General features: G+C 34.9%; 1 protein-coding gene across 4 annotated transcripts; it reads left to right on the top strand.

Annotated features, from left to right (window-relative positions):
* Positions 1 to 11,365: 11,365 nt before the first annotated feature.
* On the top strand, positions 11,366 to 17,539 carry LOC142533179 (pescadillo homolog). 4 transcript variants are annotated; one of them, XM_075639845.1, is made up of 11 exons: positions 11,368 to 11,649; positions 11,757 to 11,894; positions 12,011 to 12,095; positions 12,188 to 12,295; positions 13,756 to 13,849; positions 13,955 to 14,238; positions 14,766 to 14,873; positions 15,594 to 15,715; positions 16,455 to 16,668; positions 16,946 to 17,137; positions 17,262 to 17,539. In XM_075639845.1, the coding sequence occupies exons 1-9, from the start codon at positions 11,480 to 11,482 to the stop codon at positions 16,666 to 16,668; spliced, it is 1,323 nt and encodes a 440-aa protein (XP_075495960.1). In that variant the 5' UTR covers positions 11,368 to 11,479; the 3' UTR covers positions 16,946 to 17,137; positions 17,262 to 17,539. The 4 variants fall into 4 exon arrangements, with proteins under 4 accessions (XP_075495962.1, XP_075495960.1, XP_075495961.1 ...); XM_075639844.1 differs by having other exon boundaries at positions 11,369 to 11,649; positions 16,934 to 17,137; positions 17,262 to 17,536; XM_075639847.1 differs by lacking the exons at positions 16,455 to 16,668; positions 16,946 to 17,137; positions 17,262 to 17,539 and adding an exon at positions 15,145 to 15,198 and having other exon boundaries at positions 11,366 to 11,649.
* The last annotated feature ends 4,594 nt before the right edge of the window (positions 17,540 to 22,133 follow it).

The following is a 22,133-nucleotide window of genomic DNA, read 5'->3' as shown; positions in this document are numbered from 1 at the left end:
ATTATACACTCTGTATGCTTTACTTACTGCTGAGTATCCCAGAAAGATGCCTTCTTCAGCTTTTACATCAAATGCAGTGAGATGCATTTTCCCATTTATATGAATAAAACACTTACAGCCAAATATGCGAAAGTACCCCACTTCCGGAAATTTGCAGGTCCATACTTCATATGGAGTCTTTTCATGGTTTTTATTGATCATAGACCGATTCTGAGTGTAACAAGCTGTGTTGATGGCTTCAGCCCAAAATCGTTGTGAGATACCAGATTCAGCCAGCATGGTTCTAGCTGCTTCCTTCAGTGTGCTGTTCCTTCTTTCTGCTACTCCATTTTTTTGTGGCGATCTTGCAGCTGATAATTCGTGTTTAATGCCATGATCTTCAAGGTAGGGTGACAGGTATTTGTTCAGAAATTTGGTTCCTCTGTCACTCCTGATTCTGTCAACTTCTTCCCTTTTCTCATTTTGAAGCCTCTTGAGCAGCTTGATTAGTTGATCGGCAGTTTGATCTTTGGAGCTTAGGAATAATACCCATGTGAATCTGGAGAAGTCATCAATGACTACAAGAGTGTATTTCTTTCCCCCTAAGCTTATTACCGGAATAGGTCCAAATAGGTCCATATGAAGAAGTTCCAAACATCTTGCTGAAGAGTTTTTTCCCTTACTTTTGAAAGTTGATCGAACTTGTTTTCCTAGCTGACAAGCATTGCATACTTTATCTTTGGCAAAATCAACGTTAGGCAGTCCAGATACCATCTTAAGCTTACTAATAGTAGCAATGGGTTTGAAATTTAGATGATTGAGCCTCTTATGCCATAGCCAATTCTTATTATCATTTAGAGCAATGAAGCAAGTAGATGCATTTAAACGTTCATCATTCCATTCTACTCTATAGGTATTTTGACTTCGGTAACCGGTCAGCACAATGTTGCCTACATTAGTTTTAACCATACATTTGTCTTTATGAAATTCAACCGTATACCCATTGTCACACAGTTGACTTATACTGATCAGGTTATAACATAAATTTTCTACCAGGAGAACATCTTTAATGATGATTTTGCCATAAATAATCTTACCCTTACCTATGGCTTTACCTTTAGCGTTGTCACCGAAAGTGATTGTTGGCCCCTTGAAATTTATAACTTCTGACAAGAGATTTTTGTTTCCTGACATATGTCTTGAGCATCCGCTGTCTAAAAACCATGTTGATTCTTCCAAGTTTTTCTTCTTTAGTTCCTGAAAATTTGAGATAAGAAATTGGTACCCTTTTTATTTGGGTCCTGAGTTAATTAGACCCTTAGGAATCCACAATTGAATTATCCTTGCAGATTTTTTGTGATGTGTTCCAGGGTAACCATGAATGGATAAATAATCTGGTGGTGAATGCAATATATGTTGTTTGGACCTTTGGTTACTGTCATTCAATCTATACCTCTTTTGAACTGGTCGGCAATTGTAGTAATTGTTGGATCTGGTTCTTGAGTGATATCCAGTTGAGCCATCGTAACCGGTTGAGTTTGGCCTGAGTTTGCGCCAATATTGTATGGATTTATCACTCTGAACGTAACCCAAACCGCGTTTCCTCCCATTATTCTCAAGATTCGTATTTTGAATACCTTGAACTTCAGGTTTATCATGTTCATATACCGAGCTAGATCTGACATATTTAATTGATCTTAAACTGTCTTTTTCTAGCAACGGTTGAGTTGAAGCTTCTGAGGTACTGCAATCATTGATGTTGTAACCCAGCCCAGTTCTGTCTCCGGCTGGTTTTTGCATCTCATGCATCCTATTAAGAGAAGCAGAGGACTTGTTCCAAGTATTGACGATATTCATTAACCGTTTGTTTTCTTTTAGTGTAGCATGGAACAATCTTCGTAGATCATCATTCTCAGCCACTAGCAGACTTAACTTAACTTTCAAACTGTCAACCTCTTTGTGCTGCGAACAGTCAGAGAGAGTTAACTTGTTTTTTAAGTCTTGTTTTTCTGCTTTAGCTTCATTGAATCTCATAGATAGTCCTTTGAACTCATTCACCATGTCATGTAGTGCTGTAACAAGATCTTCTCGTGTAAATTCTTCAGAGTTAAAGTCAAATACCATTTCATCTGCGGATTCTTGATCTTCTTTGGCCATGAGACACTCCACAGTCTCGTCTTCGCTTTCACTTGAAGATGCCTCAGAAGAGGATTTTTCTGACTCGGTTTCAGCCCATTTACCTTTGTCTTCTTCTGCAATCAGAACTCGCTGATTCTTTTTCTTGATGAATTTCTTGTTTTCTTTGAACCGTCTTCTATTTTCTTGTTTCTTTTCATCCTTCTTTGGCATGTTGCATTCTTCAATAAAGTGTCCCTTCTTTCCACAGTTAAAACAACCTTGACCATCCTCAGTATGGTCCTTTTTAAAATAAGGCTTATTATTTTGAGATTGATTTTTGCGCATGAACTTGCTGAATTTCTTAACAAAAAAAGACATGGCTTCATTGCTTATTTGCTCAGCCGATTTCTTACTTGTGGACTCTTCGACCGGAAGAGTCATTGTAGCAGCTGCCAAAGCCTTGGTTTGTTGAGTTGCGGATGGCTCTTCTTCAGTTCGTATTCCAAGCTCAAATTCGTATGCTTTAAGATTAGAAAACAGATCATGGAGTTCAAGTTTGTTCAGATCTTTGGATTCGCTCATTGCTATGGTCTCCACATCCCATTCTCTGGGAAGGGCTCGCATAACCTTCAACGCGATTTCTCTGTTGGAGTACTCTTTTCCAAGTGAGATGAGCTCGATGATAATGCTGCTAAACCGTTCATCAAATTCTGCAAGAGTTTCTCCTGGCTTCATCTTTGCATTATCGAATTTTTGAATAGCCACGGTCAGTTTGTTTTCTTTGGTCTGATCATTGCCTTCGCATAGTTGAGTAAGTTTTTCCCATATCTCCTTTGCAGTGGTACAGGTCTTGATTTTGGCGAACATGTTCTTATCCAGAGTCTTATAGAGAATATCTTTTGCAACGTTGTCCGGGTTTGCTTTCTTTTTATCCTCAGCTGTCCATTCAGATCTATGTTTCTCTATCATTTGAGGAGCACCTTCAGTTGTCCCCACAGCTGTGTTTACTTTCATGATCTTCATTGGTCCATCGGTAATTACAAACCACATATCGTCATCCTGTGCTGCTAGATGTGCCTGCATGCGAATTTTCCAACCATCATAGTCTTCCTTGGAGAACATAGGAATTTTGTTGAAAGATGCCATGATTATTTGAATAATGTCAATGTTTAGAGAAAACACTGCTCTGATACCACTTGTTAGGATCGGGAAAGAGTTTAGAGGGGGGGTGAATGAACTCTTTCAAAATCTTATTTGTTTTCGAATTTTCTCTATCAACCGTTTTTAGGCGGTTGAAAAATATTTTCTCAAACGGTTGAAAACTTGAACTACTGATTGTGCGGAAAATAGTTCAGAGTATTTCAATGACCAATGAAATTAGTGACACCCTCAACAACGATAAATGACTGAGAAATATTAAAGCATGCTAGAGATAGATGACAAAGGATTTTATGGATGTTCGGAGATTGAATACTCCTTACGTCACCCCTTCTTCCTTTGTTAGGAAGGATTCCACTAAAAGACTTTGACTTTACAAAATGTTTGTAACAGTCCGATCCAACCAGGACTTATCACATTGCCTGCATTGGAACTCTTAGTGATCACTTTACACTTCTGGATATTAAGAACCCTTAGTTCTCCAGACACCACAAATCTTAGTCAAGTAACCACCAGGTTACTGATATGAAACCGTAGTTTGTTTGAGTAGCACGAAAAGATCCTTGAATGATCAAATATGTTTCTGTTGAACGGCGTGCAGAGAGAGCGAAGATGACTATTGACTATAATTGCGCTCTGAGATATTTGAAGGCAAGCTCAATGATCTTTTGGGTTTCTGTATAAGCTGTATTGCTTGTTCTCTCCTTTTAGCTTGCAACCCTCTCAGTTGATATAGCCGAATGACTTAACGGTCGGAAAGGACAGTTAACGTAAACCTGAGCTTCTGAATCAGATGAGTCGCTTTCATATTTATGAGCAATAAATGTACGCATTAAATCTTCCTTTTGCTCATCATAAATCTTAAGGCAACTGTTCTATTAGTATCAGAGTACGAAGTCTATCTTTGAGCTTCCTTTCTGGGATAGAGAGATAAATGCATATCATTCTTGGAATTGATGTGTAATCGTTGACTTCAAGGAGTTTTGAATGCATTCAACCGGTCAGAGAATGTCTTTTAGTAATAAGTGATTCTCTTAAATGAACCGGTTCTCTTTTGCCGAAGTCTGAAGAATCAGCGGTCGAAAATCACCAGGTTGAGAGCGGTTGGGCTAATTGGAATTCCAGCCGCGGTTGATTTTGATTTGTCATACACCAAAATTCTTGAAACCCTAGTTTCATTTCTTAACAAGACTACATTTCTTGATTGAATATTATTCTCAATTTTGATGGAATTGATAATATCTTCTTTTTGAAATTGATTTAAATAATTGTCCCACCAACCTTTAAGTTGGCCAGTAAATCTAGATATTATCATTTTGGAAATATTTTTATCATTATTACCTATACATTTGCTTATCACTAAAACCATCAATATTCCATTCATAAATACTTTTCCCATTATAACTATTTGTAAAAATATATTCTTGTTCTTCAATAAGAACATCCATGGGAGTTGGTCTATTATAATAATATTTATTTTGGATAGGTCTATCTGCCCATTTAATTTTATTAATTTCTTCATCAGAATGATTATCAATATTTTCAAACTCTTCATTAAGAGTATTTAAATTGAGATTTTTAAATTTTTCTTCTAATAATTTTTCTATATCAGAAACAGAAGACTTAAATTTAAAATCTTTTATATCTGGAGGGGATTGAATAGAAGATGTAGCAATAGAAACAATATTATTTTCTTCTTTATTTGTATATGAACATCATGTTTAATTTGATTAATAGCTAAAATTATTTTATCAATACGATCCTTAAGAGAAACTATCTCTTCTCCTATTATAGTAAGATACAAATTTGTATAATTTTGTTTTTCAATTATCTGATTAATATGTTTAACAGTTATTTGTAACATATCATTGTCAAATAATTTTGAAAAAACAGTAAAATTTAAAATTTTATTATTCTTTTCTATAATAAAAGATTGTTGAGGAGGATAAACAGATTTTTGAATCTGTCCAGAACAAAGTTTATAATTTCTTTCAAGAATAGAAATATAATCTATTATAAATGTTTTAAAAAACCAAGGAACAAAATGTATTAATTTATTCTGGTTTTCACAATATTTATAAAATTCTGAAACAATATATTCAAACTCTTCTTCAGAGAAACTTTTAAAGTACCAATCTCTGAAAGATTCTCATTTGAGTAAATAAAATTCTGCATTGATCCTTGCTCTAGCAAGAGATCCTTTAGTAAAATCAATTTTTGGTTTACTATCCATTAAATACTAAAATTCATTTCTGAAACTGTATCAGTTTCTCTAACTTTTTGAAAATTACTCTTATGAACAATATTATTTTGATTTATGATTAATTCATCTACTGTATCTTGTACAGAAGATTCTACATCTTCTCTTATCTGAGAAGTAGAAGCTCTAGAAGTTTGAGGAGCATCCACCATATAATCTAAATGTGAAATAAAAGAATGACTAGAGCTTGATCTAGCATAAATAGAATATGATAATAATCTTTTTTGCTCATTATTGAACTGTATTTGAACAGATCCTTCATTATTTTGTATAACTTGTTGTAAATCTCTATTTATTATAGGATTTCTAGGAACAGCTTGTTCAATTATCCAGTTTTCTGGAAATTCAATTTCTTCCCATTTTATAGATCTACGGGTTGTAATATTAGATCTATTAAAATTAGTTTCTATGAGAATAGTCTCATTTAATTTTTTTATCTATTCTTTTACACATATGATTTAGTGTAAATAATGGTTTATAATAAATACGATAACAGATACATATGACTTCTGTACCAGGAGTATAATTATAACCATGAGTTTTAACATTTGATGTTAAAGAATCTAATATATTTATATCAGATAAAGATAATGATAAATTAGGATAAAAATCAAAATAAACTGGACCATGTGCCAGACTAGATTGTATTATTCCCATAAGGGATTTTTTCCAATTCAAATTTCTACCATCTCTTAAAGCTGCTATGAAGCTTTCTGGTAATCCTTCTAAAGTTAAAGGTCTAAAAGCAATTTGAATTAAACATATATGCATGAATCTGTAATTTTTCCTATAAGATAAAATATCTTTATTGTTTAACAATCTAATAACCATTTCATCATTATGAAGAGGTACTGAAGATTCTGTAGTTTTAATTTGAAACGTCTGCCCTTTTTATTGCTTTAAAGTACTATAAATGTTTTTTTTCAAACCTCACATAGCATTCGGCCGAACCATAAAATTTCATAAAATATTTTTTACATCATTTTAAAATAAACAACCAACTAACATTTTTCTAAATCTAAAAATAACATTTGACAAGTATAGCTCATACTATAACATCTCAAAAACCACTCATACTCATGATAAAAGTCATAAAATCTTTTAACATAAATCATAACATATATGCGGAAACTAGCGTCGGTCCTCGGGTCATGTGCACCTTCAGTCCAGTCGGATCAACCATCAAGACCTCCATTAGCATTATCATGATAATCTGCATCCATCACACCTAGTGAGTCTAAAGACTCAACATACCATAATCTTTATAACAAGTACTACGTAATACAGCTAACATATAACAGTGAAAAATACTTGTACTTAAAATATCGTTTCATGGAAGATGCATAAACATAAACATTTTCGTAAACATTTTCATGATGCATAAAACTTTAAACATAAACATTTTCATAAAATACTTTTTCATGACATGCAACATAAACCTTAACTTTTTTTTTCCTTTTTCCTCAACGTGACATGACATAAAACCTTTAACATGATCATGAACATTTTTTTTTCTTTTGTTGAATTTCGATCGTTAATTATGACTTTCCTGATCATGCTCATGAGGGTCGATGGATCCATCTACATAAAACCACAGTACTGGGCGGCGGGGGACACCAGCAACACTCTCACCGGTCAACTGGGCCCTGGCCTATCATGATTCGAATAGAAATACGATCGTCGGGGCTCCCTCTGGGGCTTTTTCCCATAAATGGGCTCCCTCTGGGGCCTTTTTCCCTCACGATATTCCCATTCTTCCGTTACCACAAAACCGTTACCACATATCCGTTACCACATATTCGCAATGATGGAAACACGATCGTCGGGCTCCCACTGGGAACATAACCCTCACGACGTCGCCAGCATTAACGAATTAGTCACAATTATTTCACATCCTTCAACATTTTTCATTCACATCACTTTAGAAAAATCATGAATATCATTACAATTTTCATTTTTGAAACCAAGCATGCAACATGTATTTTAAATGTCTTCTTAAATCATAAAAATCCCTTAGACATTTAAAAATAATCATTTAATCATGAACAATTCATAAACATTTAAAAATAATCATATTTTCATAAAAATAGTATTTAGGGCACTGCCATGACCTTTACTAATTTCCCGGTGTAAAAAGACCGTTTTAGCCCTGGACTCGACATTTTAAGTTTTCGACTTTTTTCTTGATTTCATGACTCTAACATGTCCCAAATAATTATTTAAGCTTACGTGAATTTTTTCATAATTTTATTTGGCTTAAATGTTAGACTTTTTCAATTATCTTTTCTTAATTGTTTTGACGGTGTTTCAATCCCGAAAAATCCCAAACTTTAATATAAAATTCCTAAATTCTAAATTTAGTCTTTTTATATTATTGTAGCCCTTATGGACTCATACTCGACCCCCGTGAGCCGTTTTCCAATTTTTCTTCTTTTAAATACCCTATTTGACACCTAAACTTCGACCCCGAGCCAACTTTTGATTTTCACGAGTTACTCCCGAGCCATGTCGAACCAAAACTTGCCCAACATGCCAAAGTACCCTACTGGACTCTAAGTTTGTCAAAATATCTGCCCAAAATAGAAAAACGAAGCAGCCCAAGTGACACCTAATCTGGCCGAGAGTTTTAAATTGTGTGGACTCTTGTTTGTTGTGTTAGGGACCCTAGCCAACGACCCTAGCCCCGAACCAGTGTGTTGTGCACCTCCTTAGGACCCTGGTGAACCACCCTTGCCCAGCCCGTGCCCCATGCATCGAGCCCCTGGACCCCTGAAGCTGTGCGAAACATGCAGCAGCTTTGTGCCACTCTCTCGGGTAGGAGTCCTAGTTGCATAGGACTCCTCCCAGGTCTCTTATGCGAGCCCTAGCCTGGCTAGGACTCTACCCTAGACTCACCCACGGTCATGGCTAGCCCCCCGGTCCCATCCGAACCGGTCCCAGCCCTGCCCTTCCAAAAACCGTGAGCCAAACTCCCAACCATACAAGCATGGTTCCTGTTTTTTCCGCCTCTTCTTTGTTTTTCAGCGTTTGAGGGTGCACCTAGGACTCTGTAATTCATGAAAAACGTTGCCTAAACATGTCCTAATCATGGCAGCCCCTTAAACACATAATAAACATGATTTTGGAGATTAAAAACACCACTTTAGAACCCATAAGCATGAGGTTACGAAAATTCTGAAAAATGTTTCATGTTCTTCATGCATGTAATAATTCAAACATTAATATGATATGATGGAAGAGAAAAAGGAGATGTATGGCGTGCCTTTGCGTTAAATACGCTCGAATATCCGTTGACGACGAAGAACAGATCGAAACCAAGGCTTGAATCTCCCTTGCCCCTTCTAATTTTCCTTCAAAAAGCTGTGTTGTGTGTGCCGTGAGCTGCTGGGAGGGTTTGGGGAGAGTTCTGAATTTTTAAAATTGTGAGGCGTGAAGTTGTGATGCAAAGAAAAGGGTTTTTAGCATTTTAAATACCAATAAAACCACTAACTAGGCTTAGGCCTATTAAGCCAATAAATTAAGCCCATTGGTCTTAATTAAAATTTAATAAAATATTAACAAAGTTTTTGTTTAAATAAATTTGTGAATTTATTAGCCGGGTTGTCAAAAAGCTCGTATTTTTATTGAAAAGCCAATACCGATAAAAATTTTACGTCCCGGCGTATAAAATCACCTAAAAACCCCATATTTTCAAAAGTAAGAAAAAGCATCACTCATAAGTTAAATAATTAAAATAATTATTTAATAAAAACATTTTCTATTTTTTAGCCCTCGGTCTCCGTTCCTCGATCGCAACTTGAATATTCTTTTAAAAATACATTTTAATGCAACCATGTAGAAAAATATATTTTAAACATGCAAATATACACAACATAATTAATTCATGCAATTAAAATATTTAATTAAAACACACAAAGAATTTAATAATTCAAATGCATGTGGTTCGCGTGGACCTTTAAATTTTCGGGGCGTTACATAATTACTTGTTTAAAACTAATTTTTTCAAAGGTTCCCAACTTATAGATCATTTTAGATTTTATCTTATGAATAATCCATTTATTCAATAAATGTAAATTTTCAAGTAAATTATATTATTCATTTAAACTAGTTTTGAACAGTTTCTTTCATACCAAAAATATTCATTTGAATAAAAGTGCTAAATTATTAACCAGACTATTTCCTTGGTTCTGATTATTATTAATTTATTATATTTAGGTTAAGTAATTATAATGTATATAGTGGGGATACTTTAGTCATTTCATGCTAATACACAAAATTAATCTATAATGTTAAAATTATACTAAACATCATATATTTTATTCCACCATATTATTTATCCATATATTTCATGTTATAATCCATCTAATTACTAATCATTTATTTACCACATCACACATATCAAACGGAGCCCTAGAATTCAATCATGCCTATGTTTTTCTATATTGATGTGATCAAAAAATTCAACACTTCCACCTCTATATATATTTTTCTTGGTAGTAGTTTCCGTTGTACCATTGTAGTAAATTTTTACTCTAAAACAAGTAGGCTCCCCAATATAGTACGTATAAAAAAGAATTCACACTGAATAAATTTATTCAAAAGTATGTAACTGAAAAAATTAAAATCGGAAAAGTTTCAATTACAAACTTACAATAATGCGAGGTGAATTCCAAAGAATTTTTACTTCGCATAGCCATAAATCATCGCCGATTCCAATTAGAATAAATCCAACAACTAATTTTCGTGCTATTAACAATAATGGATAAACTTAGAAAGGAAACACAAAATAACAAAATTGTTGAAAGTTATAATACTTACAACACTTAACCAGAAAATGTTTGCTTCTGAAAGAAAACAATGCAAAAAATAAAATAGTTAACATGAAATTTATTAATCTCGCATATACATTTGTATAGTATTGACATTAACATTGTGATGCTGCCACAATTGAGTATAGGTTAATTTTAACCATAGCGGTGTATTTTGTGATTATGTGTTTGTTTATATCTATTGTTGCATAAAATCTTTTTGGTCAAATAAAAATGTAATGAAGAATCTGACGAAGAAAGAGCAAAATAAATACGAGTCATGTTCAATCCTCTAAGTAGATTTGAACATCCAATCAAGATTGCTACTTGAGATTGAAACATATTTATGATTATGTGTACCAAAAGTATTAGTCTATTAATTGTGTAAAAAAATTTATGTAAATTAAAATCCAATGGTTTCAATTATCTCTAGGATACTCCAGTAAACAATGATGTTTGAAAATATAATTCACGAATAGACGCTGCTTTATTACTGGAATAGTTCATTTGTGGGAAATAATAATTTAATTTGGCTATTTTCCAAGTTTATTTATAATGGCGAGAAGAATTGCTAGTTGTTTGAAACATAATTCACGAGCCTCCGTAACTTGGATGATGGGATTTATGATTTAGGTCCTTCAACAGTCACAGGGAAGGACATTTAATATGCGCTAATAACGCACAAGATGAGATATTTTTGTTAAATTGGAGGGACTAATTTAGCACATGAAGAAAACCAAAGGACTAATTTGTCATCTTTGATGTGTTATGTGAAGCTTAATTTGTGGCAGTTTTTTTCTATTTGTCAGTAATATTTGAGTAATCCCTCAAATTTTCACCTTCCCTGTATTAGCAATGTGCTCATTTTTCTTCAGAGAAAATGTATCAATTTTTATATGCGTATCACTTGCTTGGGTTGTGCCTCTTTTTTTTTTTTGTTCACGAAAGCACGCAACCAAAGGTGTTCATGATTTTTAAAATCAACTTTTGTGATATGCACTCATTTTTAACTTTTTAAAGTCGTCACACTTTTATATTAGAGTTAAATTAAATTAATTTAATTTAAGCTCCTTTCAGGAAATTATGCATCCTAAAAGGTGTTTGCCCTCGGGAACCCAAGAAGAAGCTGAAGGGAAATCATCATCAATATTATGACATGAAAGATATCATGTTTGTTAAACATGGGCCCATTCTAGAAACATTGAGAGACATGCGGACACATGAAAAGAAGGTGAAAAAAGCCATATCAAAGAAGAACAGGGATCTTGCTGAACGACTTTTGACAAGGAAGCCTACTTACAATCTTCACATGCTTATTAAAGAGAGGTGAATGCGACAAGTTTTAACTTTTGTGGTATTCTGCTTTTACTATGTTATGGACTTCGGGTTTTGATTTTTGGCGGACATTTACTGTTTGTGGTTTTGACATTTAGATATCCTGAATTCATTGACGCACTGAGAGATCTGGATGATTGTCTTAGTATGGTACACCTGTTTGCTGCATTGCCAGCTGTGGATAGGGCAGTAAATGGAGAAAAGATTCCTGTTGACCGTGTTCATAATTGCAGAAGGTTACTTACTGTTCTTGGTGGTTAAAATGGTTATTGATTTTTGGTAAAATGTTCAATTGTGCTTAACAAAATGGTCATTGCATTAATGTAAATGTTTGGTTCTTTGTTTTGAGTAGGTTGAGTCTTGAGTGGCAGGCATTTGTTTCTCGCACCCACAAACTGCGGAAGACATTCATTTCTGTGAAAGGCATATATTACCAAGTATGTATGTGTGAGTTATGATGAAATTTCAGTGATCTATTACTGGTAGTGCTATGGGTTTTATTGATCCAACTTTTCTTTGATCTTAACAGGCGGAGGTTGAGGGGCAAAAAATTATATGGTTAACTCCTCATGCGTTGCAGCAAGTACTGCCAGAAGTTGATTACAAAGTCTTGCTTACATTTTTGGAATATAATGAGGTCTGTTTATAAGTATTATCAATGATTATGGATGGCTGTTTTATTTTCACAATTGAGGTGGCATTAACACACAAAGTAAGCTTGAGCCTTGATGTTAATGATTTTGAAGATAGAATGTAATTAAAGAAATGAGAGAAAGAGTCTTTTATTTTATTACTTCACTTTTCATGTAGAAACACTGAACAATACATGAATTTAAAGAGGAAAAATATTAAAGAAGGAAAGTGAATACAATAAGCGATTTTGATTCAAATCAATTTATTCCTGAGAAATACAATAAGTGATTTTGATTCAAATCAATTTATTCCTGAAAGTGAATACAATAAGTGATTTGTATTGCTTCTCATCGGTTGGGTTTTCCCATGTCTTTGCATCGAAGAAGTTCAATTCTTGCCGCAGAATGAGAAGTTAGTTATAGTTGTCACAGATCGGGAGCTTTGCTATATTTTCCACATCCTCATTAACTTGTACATTTGAGAAAGATTATCCAGGTTAGACTAGGTTTCTTGGATTGCATCCCATTCGTATTTGGCGGTGGGGAGGAAAAGGAAAGGTTTTAGGATGGCTGGATCCATCGAGTTGATCAGCCAAAGGATGATCATCGAGTCCTCGGAGTGCCACTGCTGGAATTTAGTATCTGTGGCAAGAGGAGGCTTGGTCTCGCCAGTTAAATATCTAAGTTTCCCTTTGCCATCGATCACTAATCATACCGACTGAGCCCATTCAAGATAATTTGCTCCATTCAATTTATGAATGGTAATTTGGAGGGGCTGGTTAGGCAGGGAACCGTTTGAAGAACTTGTTCCTGGAACGAGGGAAGCACCACTGGTGCTAGATGAAGAGCACCACTGGTGGTGGAGGATGAAGACCCGACCATGGCTTCTCTTAAGTCCATTTCCGAACCATATTGATATGATGAAAGTAAAGAAATGAGAGAAAGAATGTCTTTTATTTTATTACTTTGCATGAAACACTGAACGATACATTAATTTAAAGAGAAGAAAAATATTAAAGAAGAAAAGTGAATACAATCAGTGATTTGATTCCAATCAATTTATTCCTGATATCATGGGGTTTTACCAATAGAATCCCTTTAATTTAATCAATAGAATCCCTTTAGTTTATCCACGTAGAAGCTAGAATTTTTACTCTCAGTGGAGACCATTTTGGCTGCTTGGCATGAATTGGTCATATGGGTGTCGGATCATTGCCAAATAACCTAATGAAGGCTAAAATAAGTGAAACTGCTAGAATTCTATTGCGATTTGGATGCCAAGTTTCTTTGAAATTATCATTATCATTAAAACTAAATATATTTGAAATTTCTTGTCTTTCCTGTAGTGGACACTGTCAATGAATTCACGGTTTCTTTTGATGAATTCAAAAATATTGTTTTTTATTAGGCTAATAGTGTTGTTTCGATTTAGTCAGTGCTCATTCTTTGTATTATCTGGCTGCAGGCTCTTCTAGTATCAGTTAACCACAGACTCTATAATTTGGTAAACTTGAAATATCCCCCCATCCTTGACCCTCAGCTTGAAGCTTTTGACGCCGGTATATTTTTTAATCATCATCTGAATTGCGGGAAAGGACTTTTTAAAATTTGAAAGTGCTGCATTTGATAATAGACCTCGATTAATTTTATTTGATTGAATGCAGATCTTTATGCCTTGTCAAGATTATTTGATGGGAAAGATTGCACTTCCTCAATGAAGACAGCTGCTGCCATTTCATCTGCATCAGAGCATACCAAGATCCAGCAGAAGGGGACGAACCATGATGAATCTGTAGTGCGACATGTGCAGCTTCAACTTCTTTCTTCTGATGAGCCTGGTGCTTTGATGCCCCTTGCTGTAGATGCTATAAGTGAGGATGAGGAGGATGCAGGGACAAGAGAATGTAAAAATCTCTTCAAGACCATTAAATTCTTCTTGAGTCGTGAGGTAAGATGTTATGCTATTACGAAGATTGTATTTTGTTTATGGATACAGTTCAATCAGTAACAATCACTTGCCTATATATTTTCTTAAATGTTGGGCCATATGTGAAAGATAGCCAGGAAAATTTCGTTAATCATCATTGATTTAAAATCTGAATTCTAAATCTGAATTCCTAGATGTTTGGCTTTAGATCAATAATGGTCCTCTTCCTCAAGACCCATCCCAATGATAATGCATGTGTTATAGTGTTGCTTTTGTCTCTGATTCATAGGATCCGAAATCACGCATGCACCGCACCCAATTTGTTGTGATTTTGTTCTGTTGTGCTTATATTACTGCAGATGTACATTTAATTTGTGCCTATTTATAATTAATCTATCACTGATTCACTGTGATGATATCTATCTTTTTCTTCCTTTTGTTGAATACCCCTCTTTCCTTGGCCTCCTGGTAATATGCTATTACCTATGAAGTTTCTCCCTTTTTTGCCCTTTCATGGGACCTTTAGAAGTGTGAGTGTCCTTGTACAGGTTCCTACAGAGTCATTGCTGTTTGTCATCCCTGCTTTTGGTGGAACAGTTTCTTGGGAGGGTGAAGGAGCTCCATTTGAGGAGTCCGACCAGTGCATTACTCATCAGGTTTTGCAATTTTTTAAACTTTTGGGAGGATAAATGCTCTACAAATTATGTACAAACAAACTTCTTAACTTCTATGTTCTGGATCCATATTTATTCTTTATGTGCATGGTGTATTAGGGTTTTTTTTCCTCGGGTTCTATTTCTTGTACTCTCTCAGAAACCAAATAATAATTCTTCTGATCCTTTGTACCTTACTGTACTACTGGCCATTAGATCAAATTTTTGTCCTTGTCCTGTTCGGTATCTCAATTCTCAAATCTATGTACTACAGGAACAACATAGATGATGAAAAGTATGAGGATTTACTTGTTAGAATCTGGGGCAGGTGCTCAATAAGTACATAATTATTGCATTTTTTTTCCAACCATGAGTTTCCTGTATCATTAAGCTGGAGTCTTAAATGTTTGCCTTAGAGTAATTTATTTTGATACTCAAATCACAGCCGTCCTGTGAAAATTTCCTGAGAGCATACCTTAACTTTACAAAGGATTATCTTTTGCTTTTGGCTATTTGTTTCATCCAGTAGAAATTTGAGACACCCCAATGATTGAAACACTATACACATGATTTCATATAAATGATGCAATTTGTGTGGTATCTGCAATGTTGGTATATTTGAGCATATTGCTGGGTGCGCTAGATTGTTTTAGTTTTTAAGTTAGTTATGGCTATTAAGAGCTTCTGAGATTTGCATTGATGTATGGTTGCGTCTGCATGCAGGTTGTGGATAGGCCAACACAGTATCACAAATTCCTATCCAGAGATTATATCCAGCCACAGTGGGTTTATGATTGTGTAAACGCACGTATACTATTGCCAACTGAGAAATACATGGTGGGATGGTAAGTTCAGGAACAATTAATCTTGCTGCTGAAGCTCCTTCACAGAACTCTCTGAATCTGCAACTTGTTTGGTAGTTTGTGTATGGTTTAATTGATCTTTTTCAAGTTCTGTGGCCTCCATTTGCCACACCCTCTCAAAAATGAAAGATGAAAGCACATCAGCACCCAAATGACACTGCCGTGGCTTTAAGCTCCATTTTGAGTGGCTTGTCATGTAGAATGGAACTAATTCCTCTAATCTTAAGTGAGTCATTACAAGTTGAGTTGTTGATTGTTGAGGCCAGTGTGTGTTATATGTATCTAAATGCATCTGTCTGATGGAACTCGGATGTAGGACTGTGACTTGAAATGTTACCTTCCTTATACTACATTCTAGGTCCTTCTGTTCCTGATGATAGAATGAGTTACATGTTGAACTGTTATGGAGCCTGATATAGTTGCTTAAAATTGGTGTAAAATAATTTATAAGAATGCTAAAAAGGAGTCTTCAGGCTTGCCCTTGCCTCAGTTTTTCTGTCATAGTTGGAGATTTTTTCTGAATTTTTATTGTTCTACCGTTTCTCCTGTTCACTTAAGGAATGGTTTTGTAAAAAAATATTAGCTTGTACTTCATCTTGTTGAATCAAACATTTTCTATTTCTTTCTTTTGTTTTGGCCTTGAAATTTTATGAATATCCTTTGTTTAAATTGTCTAGTTATGATGTTATTAATGTTTTGTATATGACTTGAATTTCAATAGTGTACCTCCACCACATTTGTCTCCATTTGTTGACGATGTAGCAGAAGGTTATGCTCCTGAATATGCAGAAGCTATTAAACGGCTGAAAGCTGCCAAGAGAAAAGGAGCTCTACCATTGCCTGGCACTGGAAAAGAAGATTTAGGTGATCCTCAGAGTTTCCTTGGCGTTATTGATCGAGCAGAAGCTATTGAAGCAGCTGAGAGAAAACGGTAGGTAACAGCGTCTTGGTGGAAACCTATGAGAATGAGAATTGGTGATTATAATTTATTACTCCCTGAAAGTTGAATAGAGAAGATACAGTTCTCATCCCAAACCCTACTGTAATGTGCTAGTTTTCTTCCCTTTCTCCCCTTCCAAGTGTAAAATTTGATTTTATATCGGTCATGCATTCTGTTATTAAAGCATGTACGTATTCTCCTTGTTTCAAATCATCACTTGAAGCGGCTAAAATATTTGACTCTATATTTGATGGATTCAGATGACTATGCAGGAGAAAAAGCATCACCATGAACTCAAACTAGAACTTCAAGGTGTGCAGTATTATGCTACCTCCGATGAAGTCGAAGGCGAGGATGCTGAAGGAGATGTAGCACATGATTTGAATCAAATTGCCGAGGATGCAGCCAATATGTCCAAGATTGGAATGTCAGGCAAAAAGAGAAAGCAATGGGAAGCCATGAAGGTAAGGCAGTCATTTAGTATATGTTTCTCTGGTGCTAAAAATAGCACCTTTGATCATTCACAATTTCTTTTCATTTTTGTATTTGATACTTTCTGTTCTTGCTTTTGTGTCCTCTCTTTTTCAGAAATGCGATGAAAGGAAAAAGGTCGCCACTAAAAAGTTGGAGGAACGTAAGAAAAGGATGGATACATTAGCCCATAAATCAGAGTAAATTCCTATTTTATTTAAGTTGTGCTATTTATATTTTTTAAGATAGTCTGAAATTTTTAAGATTCTGATGCAGCCAAGAACTTGTAGTAAATCCCGATATTTAAGTTATTTTAAGATTTTTTTTTGTGTTTTCCCCATTACCAAGTAACTTCTAGGCTTGAACAAATACGGGTTGGTTTGTTTTTTACTGCGAAAATTCGAATCAAACCATGTTGATCGGTTTTATAAAATAGCAATAATCGAAAACCGAATCTAGACTTTTGTGTTCTTTGGTTGGGTTTGAACGATGAATCACGACTCTTACTAAGTTTTCCAATCAAATATGTGGACATAAATCAAAATTACAAAATAGATATTATAAAAAAATAAATCATTCAGTAATAAAGTATATGATAATAAAATTAGAGTTTTAGATTAAAAATATAAATTTAAAATGATTTATTTTAGCTACAGAGTAAAGCTATGTATATTTTTGCTTTTAAAAAAATTTGTTTATTTGTAGTATAGCGTCACCTTTTTTGTGCATGCGGACATGAATAAGTAAAATATTATTTATTAGAATATTTTGTACGAGAAACATGTATTCGATCTAAGAGGAAACGAACAATATATTTTAGAATTAAATGGTACATCTATTTTTGAGAAGTTATAATATGATAAGAAAAGTTAGTATAGATTAAATGATTTGTTTTTTATCCTCAATTTTGTCTTCTCAACACTTGCTTTAATATGTAAAATTTATTCACTTACGAAAATAACAAAAAAATATAGCGGAAATAACGACTCCTATATATAGATTATAGATTATATCTGATAAATGAAAGACTAAAAAATTATTTTGTGTTGTTTATATTCTTCTATAAAATTTATTCACAAATAAAATGAAAGTAACAAAAAATAAAACAATATCCTACGCCAATAGAGGAGGAACAAATATCATGAAAGAGAAAAATATCAGTTAAAAAAAAGACCAAAAAATTATTTTGTCATATTACTCGTTCACAATGTAGAAAAGCAATATTACTCTCGATCTCAAAACAAGCATACACAACTCATTTCGATCTAAATCATAGAATTCAAATTCTAATCTAAAATCTCCAACTAACATCCATTAATCAAGATCGGTAAACATATATATTGTTGGGTATGGGACCTACTTTGTCTCACATTAAATCGAGTGATATCGCATGTGACCGTAAATTTATGTTTATCAGAATTAAGAGTTACGTGAAACGTTACAACATTTCAGACAATATGCAACAGAATATATACTTTTGTAACACAAGTTAACTTTAAGTAGGTGCGATGGAACGGAATAAATTTTGCACAAGTATAAATATTTGTTCAATGCCTCAAGACAAAAATAATCACTAGAGAAATAACTTTCAGTTTACAAAACCAATCAGTAGTGATTTTAGCCAACTCTTTCATAGATGTTGTCAGAAAATGTCTCCAACAATCATGGCAACACGTGAAGCATCACTCTTCAAAACATCAACGTCCTTGTAGAATGTTTTTATCTGAAATCCATGACGTGCAAAGTGCACACGATATGCAGCCACGAAAAACTTCCAAGCGAAGAGTCAAAGACCACGAGAGCAATAGATCGAAGAAGCCACGTTCTTTTCTTGGCTTGTTTCTCTTATTTATAATTTTTCTCATCTCACAAGGAAATATACTGTAACGCCCCAAAAATTTGAAAGTGCCACGCGAACCACATGCATACGAGTTATTAAATTCTTTGTATTTTAATTAATTGTTTTAATTGCATGAATTAATTATGTTGTAAATATTTGCATGTTTAAAATATACTTTTCTACTTTGTTGCATAAAAAATATTTTTAAATGTTATTCGAGTTGCGATCGAGGAACGGAGACCGATGGCTGAAAAATGGAAAATGTTTTTATTGGTTAATTGTTTTTAATTATTTAAATTAAGGGTGATGCTTTTTATTATTTTTGAAAATAAGGAGTTTTGAGGTGAATTTATACGTCGGGACGTAATTTTTATCGGTATTGGATTTTCAACAAAAATACGAACGTATTGGCAACCCGACTAATAAATTCACAAACCTATTTTAACAAATGCATTTTTTATATTTTAATTATGCACCTAATGGGCCTATTTACCTACCTAATGGGCCTAAGCCTTATTAGTAGCTAATTAAAAGTATTTAAAGTGTTAATCACCTCATCCCGACCTACATACACGGCCGCACTTTCAATCAAATTAAAACTCTCTCCACCACACAAACACACGACAACCCACGCCAAAGGCAAGGAGAGAAATCGAGAATTTTTGCAAGGAAAAGTCTAGCCAAGGTCTTGACCCGTTCTTCGCAAATCGTCAACGTATTTTCGTGCGTATAAAACGCAAAGGCACGCCATTCCTTCAAACATCTATCACACCATAGTATTTATTTAATTGAATTTTACACAAAAATCAAGTGCCATCATGTTATATTTTCGTATATGCTTCGTAAGTGATTTTTAAGGCTTGGGTTTTCATTCCAAAACATGTTTATTATGTGCCTAAAGGGGCTGCCATGAATTAGGATGATATAGGGCATGTTTTACACGAGTTTGAGGCCTTATACACACCCCACACACGCTGCAAAAAACAAAAGAAACAAGCTGGTAAAACGTTGCTGTCATGGTGGGGAGGAGGGGTTCGGTTGTTGGGTTTTGTGGCTTTGCTTGGTCTTGGCTTGGGGCAAGGGCTAGCTAGGGACGTGGTTGAGTCAAGGGAAGAGTCCTAGCCACGCTAGGACTCGAAAACCAGGGGCTGGGAGGAGTCCTTGCCAACAAGGACTCCACCCGAGAATAAGCTGTGGAAGTTGCGCAGGTTGGCAGCTGTTGCAGGGAGGAAGGGGCTCGGCCTGGGGGCTCTGGTCTGGGCTAGGTCAAGGGGTTAGGGTCCTAGGAGAGTGCCTGAGGGGATGGTTCAAGGGCTGGCTCGATGGTTGGGTGGCTAGCAACAGAAAACAAGAGTCCTAGCAGGATGTGAAGTTCTTGCCATGACAGGTGCTGCTGGTGTAGCTTCAGTTTCAGGGGCTGGGGTCGAGGCTTATGGGTTCTAAGGGTGCAGGAGGGTCCCTAGAGGGGCATGTCATGAGTGGGTGAAGGGTGGCTTGACGTGGCTTGAGCCAATTATAGAAAACGTGAGGGAGACACTTGGGAGGCAGCATGTGCGCAGGTCATGCTTCTGAACTTAGGTGGCTTCGCTGATGGGATCCAGGGCTTGGGTTGGTCTGGGTGTTGTCTGGTCGTGGTCCAGGGAAGGTTAGGATCATGGGTGCTTGGTGGTTAAGGGCTGGTAGAGTCCTAGGCGGCTAGGAGTCCCAATGCAACAAGGACACTTCAAACACACACACGTGCAGAATTTTAGGTCGACTTCCAGGAGATTTTTGAGCGACTTAGGGGCTGGTTCTTTGGCTTGGGGCTGGTCAGTAGGGTTCATAGATGAGTTGGCTAGGTTTTGGCTCAAGGTGGCTCGTGCTGTGGCTCGAGTATTTTTGGAGATGGCTCGGTGTGTTCGATATGGTGTCAAATTCAAAAATTAAAGGAGAAAAAAAGAATCCATGGGTCCACGGGTGTGGCTCATGACTTGGAAGGATATAATAAATCATAAAAATGTTATGTTTAAAATTTGGGAGCAAAATAACGAGTTTTGAATTATTCGGCATTTAATCGCCGCGCGAAACACTAATTAATGAATTAATTGAAAAGTCTAGTTTTAGGCGGAATAATTATGGAAAACTATATTTAAGCTTAAATAATTATTAAAAGTATAAGTTTTTAATTTAGGAATTTTATATTAAGGTTTGGTTTAATCCGGGATTAAAACGCATTAATATGTTATATTTAAAGAATAAATTAAAAGCCATCGATTTATGCTAAATAAAAATATGATAAAATTTATGTAAGCTTAAATAATTATTTGGGGCATGTTAGAGTCAATGAAATTAAGATAATATCAAAAACGTGAAATTATACGTCCAGGGATAAAACGGTCTTTTTACACTTAAAAATTAGTAAACATCATGACAGTGTCCTGAATGCTGTTTTATGTGCTAATATGATTATTTTCTATAGCTATGGATGTTTATGAAATTTTATATGTTAAAATGATTTTTTAAATATTTATGGAATTTTATATGTTAAAATGATATTTTAAATGTTTGGGGAATTTTATATGTTTATGATTTAATATGTCAAAATATTATTTTAAATGTTTGAGGTTAAAATGTCATTTTTAATGTTTATGAATTTTTAATATGTTCAAATATTTATTTTAAACAATTATGGATTTTTATTATAAAACGATAACGTTAAAAGATATGTTGCATGCTTGTTTTTAAAAGGAAAATGATATTAAATTCATGATTTTTATACAGTGATGAGAATGTAAAACAGTTGAAGGAAGTGAAGTAATTGTGATTATTGAGGTTATGATGTTTTAGGTAAGAATGGAGATGTCGTGAAGGGAAAAGGCCCCAGAGGGAGCCCATTTTCGGGAGAATGCCCAGAGAGAACCCATGCGTGGGAAAAGGCCGCAGAAGAAGCCCGTCTATGGGAAAAGACCCCCGAGGGAGCCTTGACGATCGTATTTTCATTTGATGAGGATAGGCCAGGGCCCAGTTGACCGGTTTGAATGTTACTGGTGTCCCCCGCCGCCCAGTACTGCTGTTTCATGTAGATGGATCCATTGAATTTTTGATGTTTGAGAAAGTCATAATTAACGATCTGAATTCAATAAAGGAAAGGAAAAATGTTTATGATCATG

The sequence above is a fragment of the Primulina tabacum genome, chromosome 18, assembly GCF_025594145.1.
Source record: "Primulina tabacum isolate GXHZ01 chromosome 18, ASM2559414v2, whole genome shotgun sequence".
Classification (NCBI taxonomy): domain Eukaryota; kingdom Viridiplantae; phylum Streptophyta; class Magnoliopsida; order Lamiales; family Gesneriaceae; genus Primulina; species Primulina tabacum.
The sequence above is the reverse complement of the archived record's forward strand: the minus strand, read 5'-3'. Positions and strand labels throughout refer to the sequence as shown.

What these genes read in the sequence shown, in the direction of transcription:
- LOC142533179 (XM_075639845.1), top strand. Translation starts at nt 11,480, where the DNA reads ATGAAAGATATCATGTTTGTTAAACATGGGCCCATTCTAGAAACATTG. An exon ending in CACATGCTTATTAAAGAGAG is followed by an intron (nt 11,650 to 11,756) that starts GTGAATGCGACA and finishes TTTGACATTTAG; the next exon opens with ATATCCTGAATTCATTGACG. An exon ending in CATTTTTGGAATATAATGAG is followed by an intron (nt 12,296 to 13,755) that starts GTCTGTTTATAA and finishes ATCTGGCTGCAG; the next exon opens with GCTCTTCTAGTATCAGTTAA.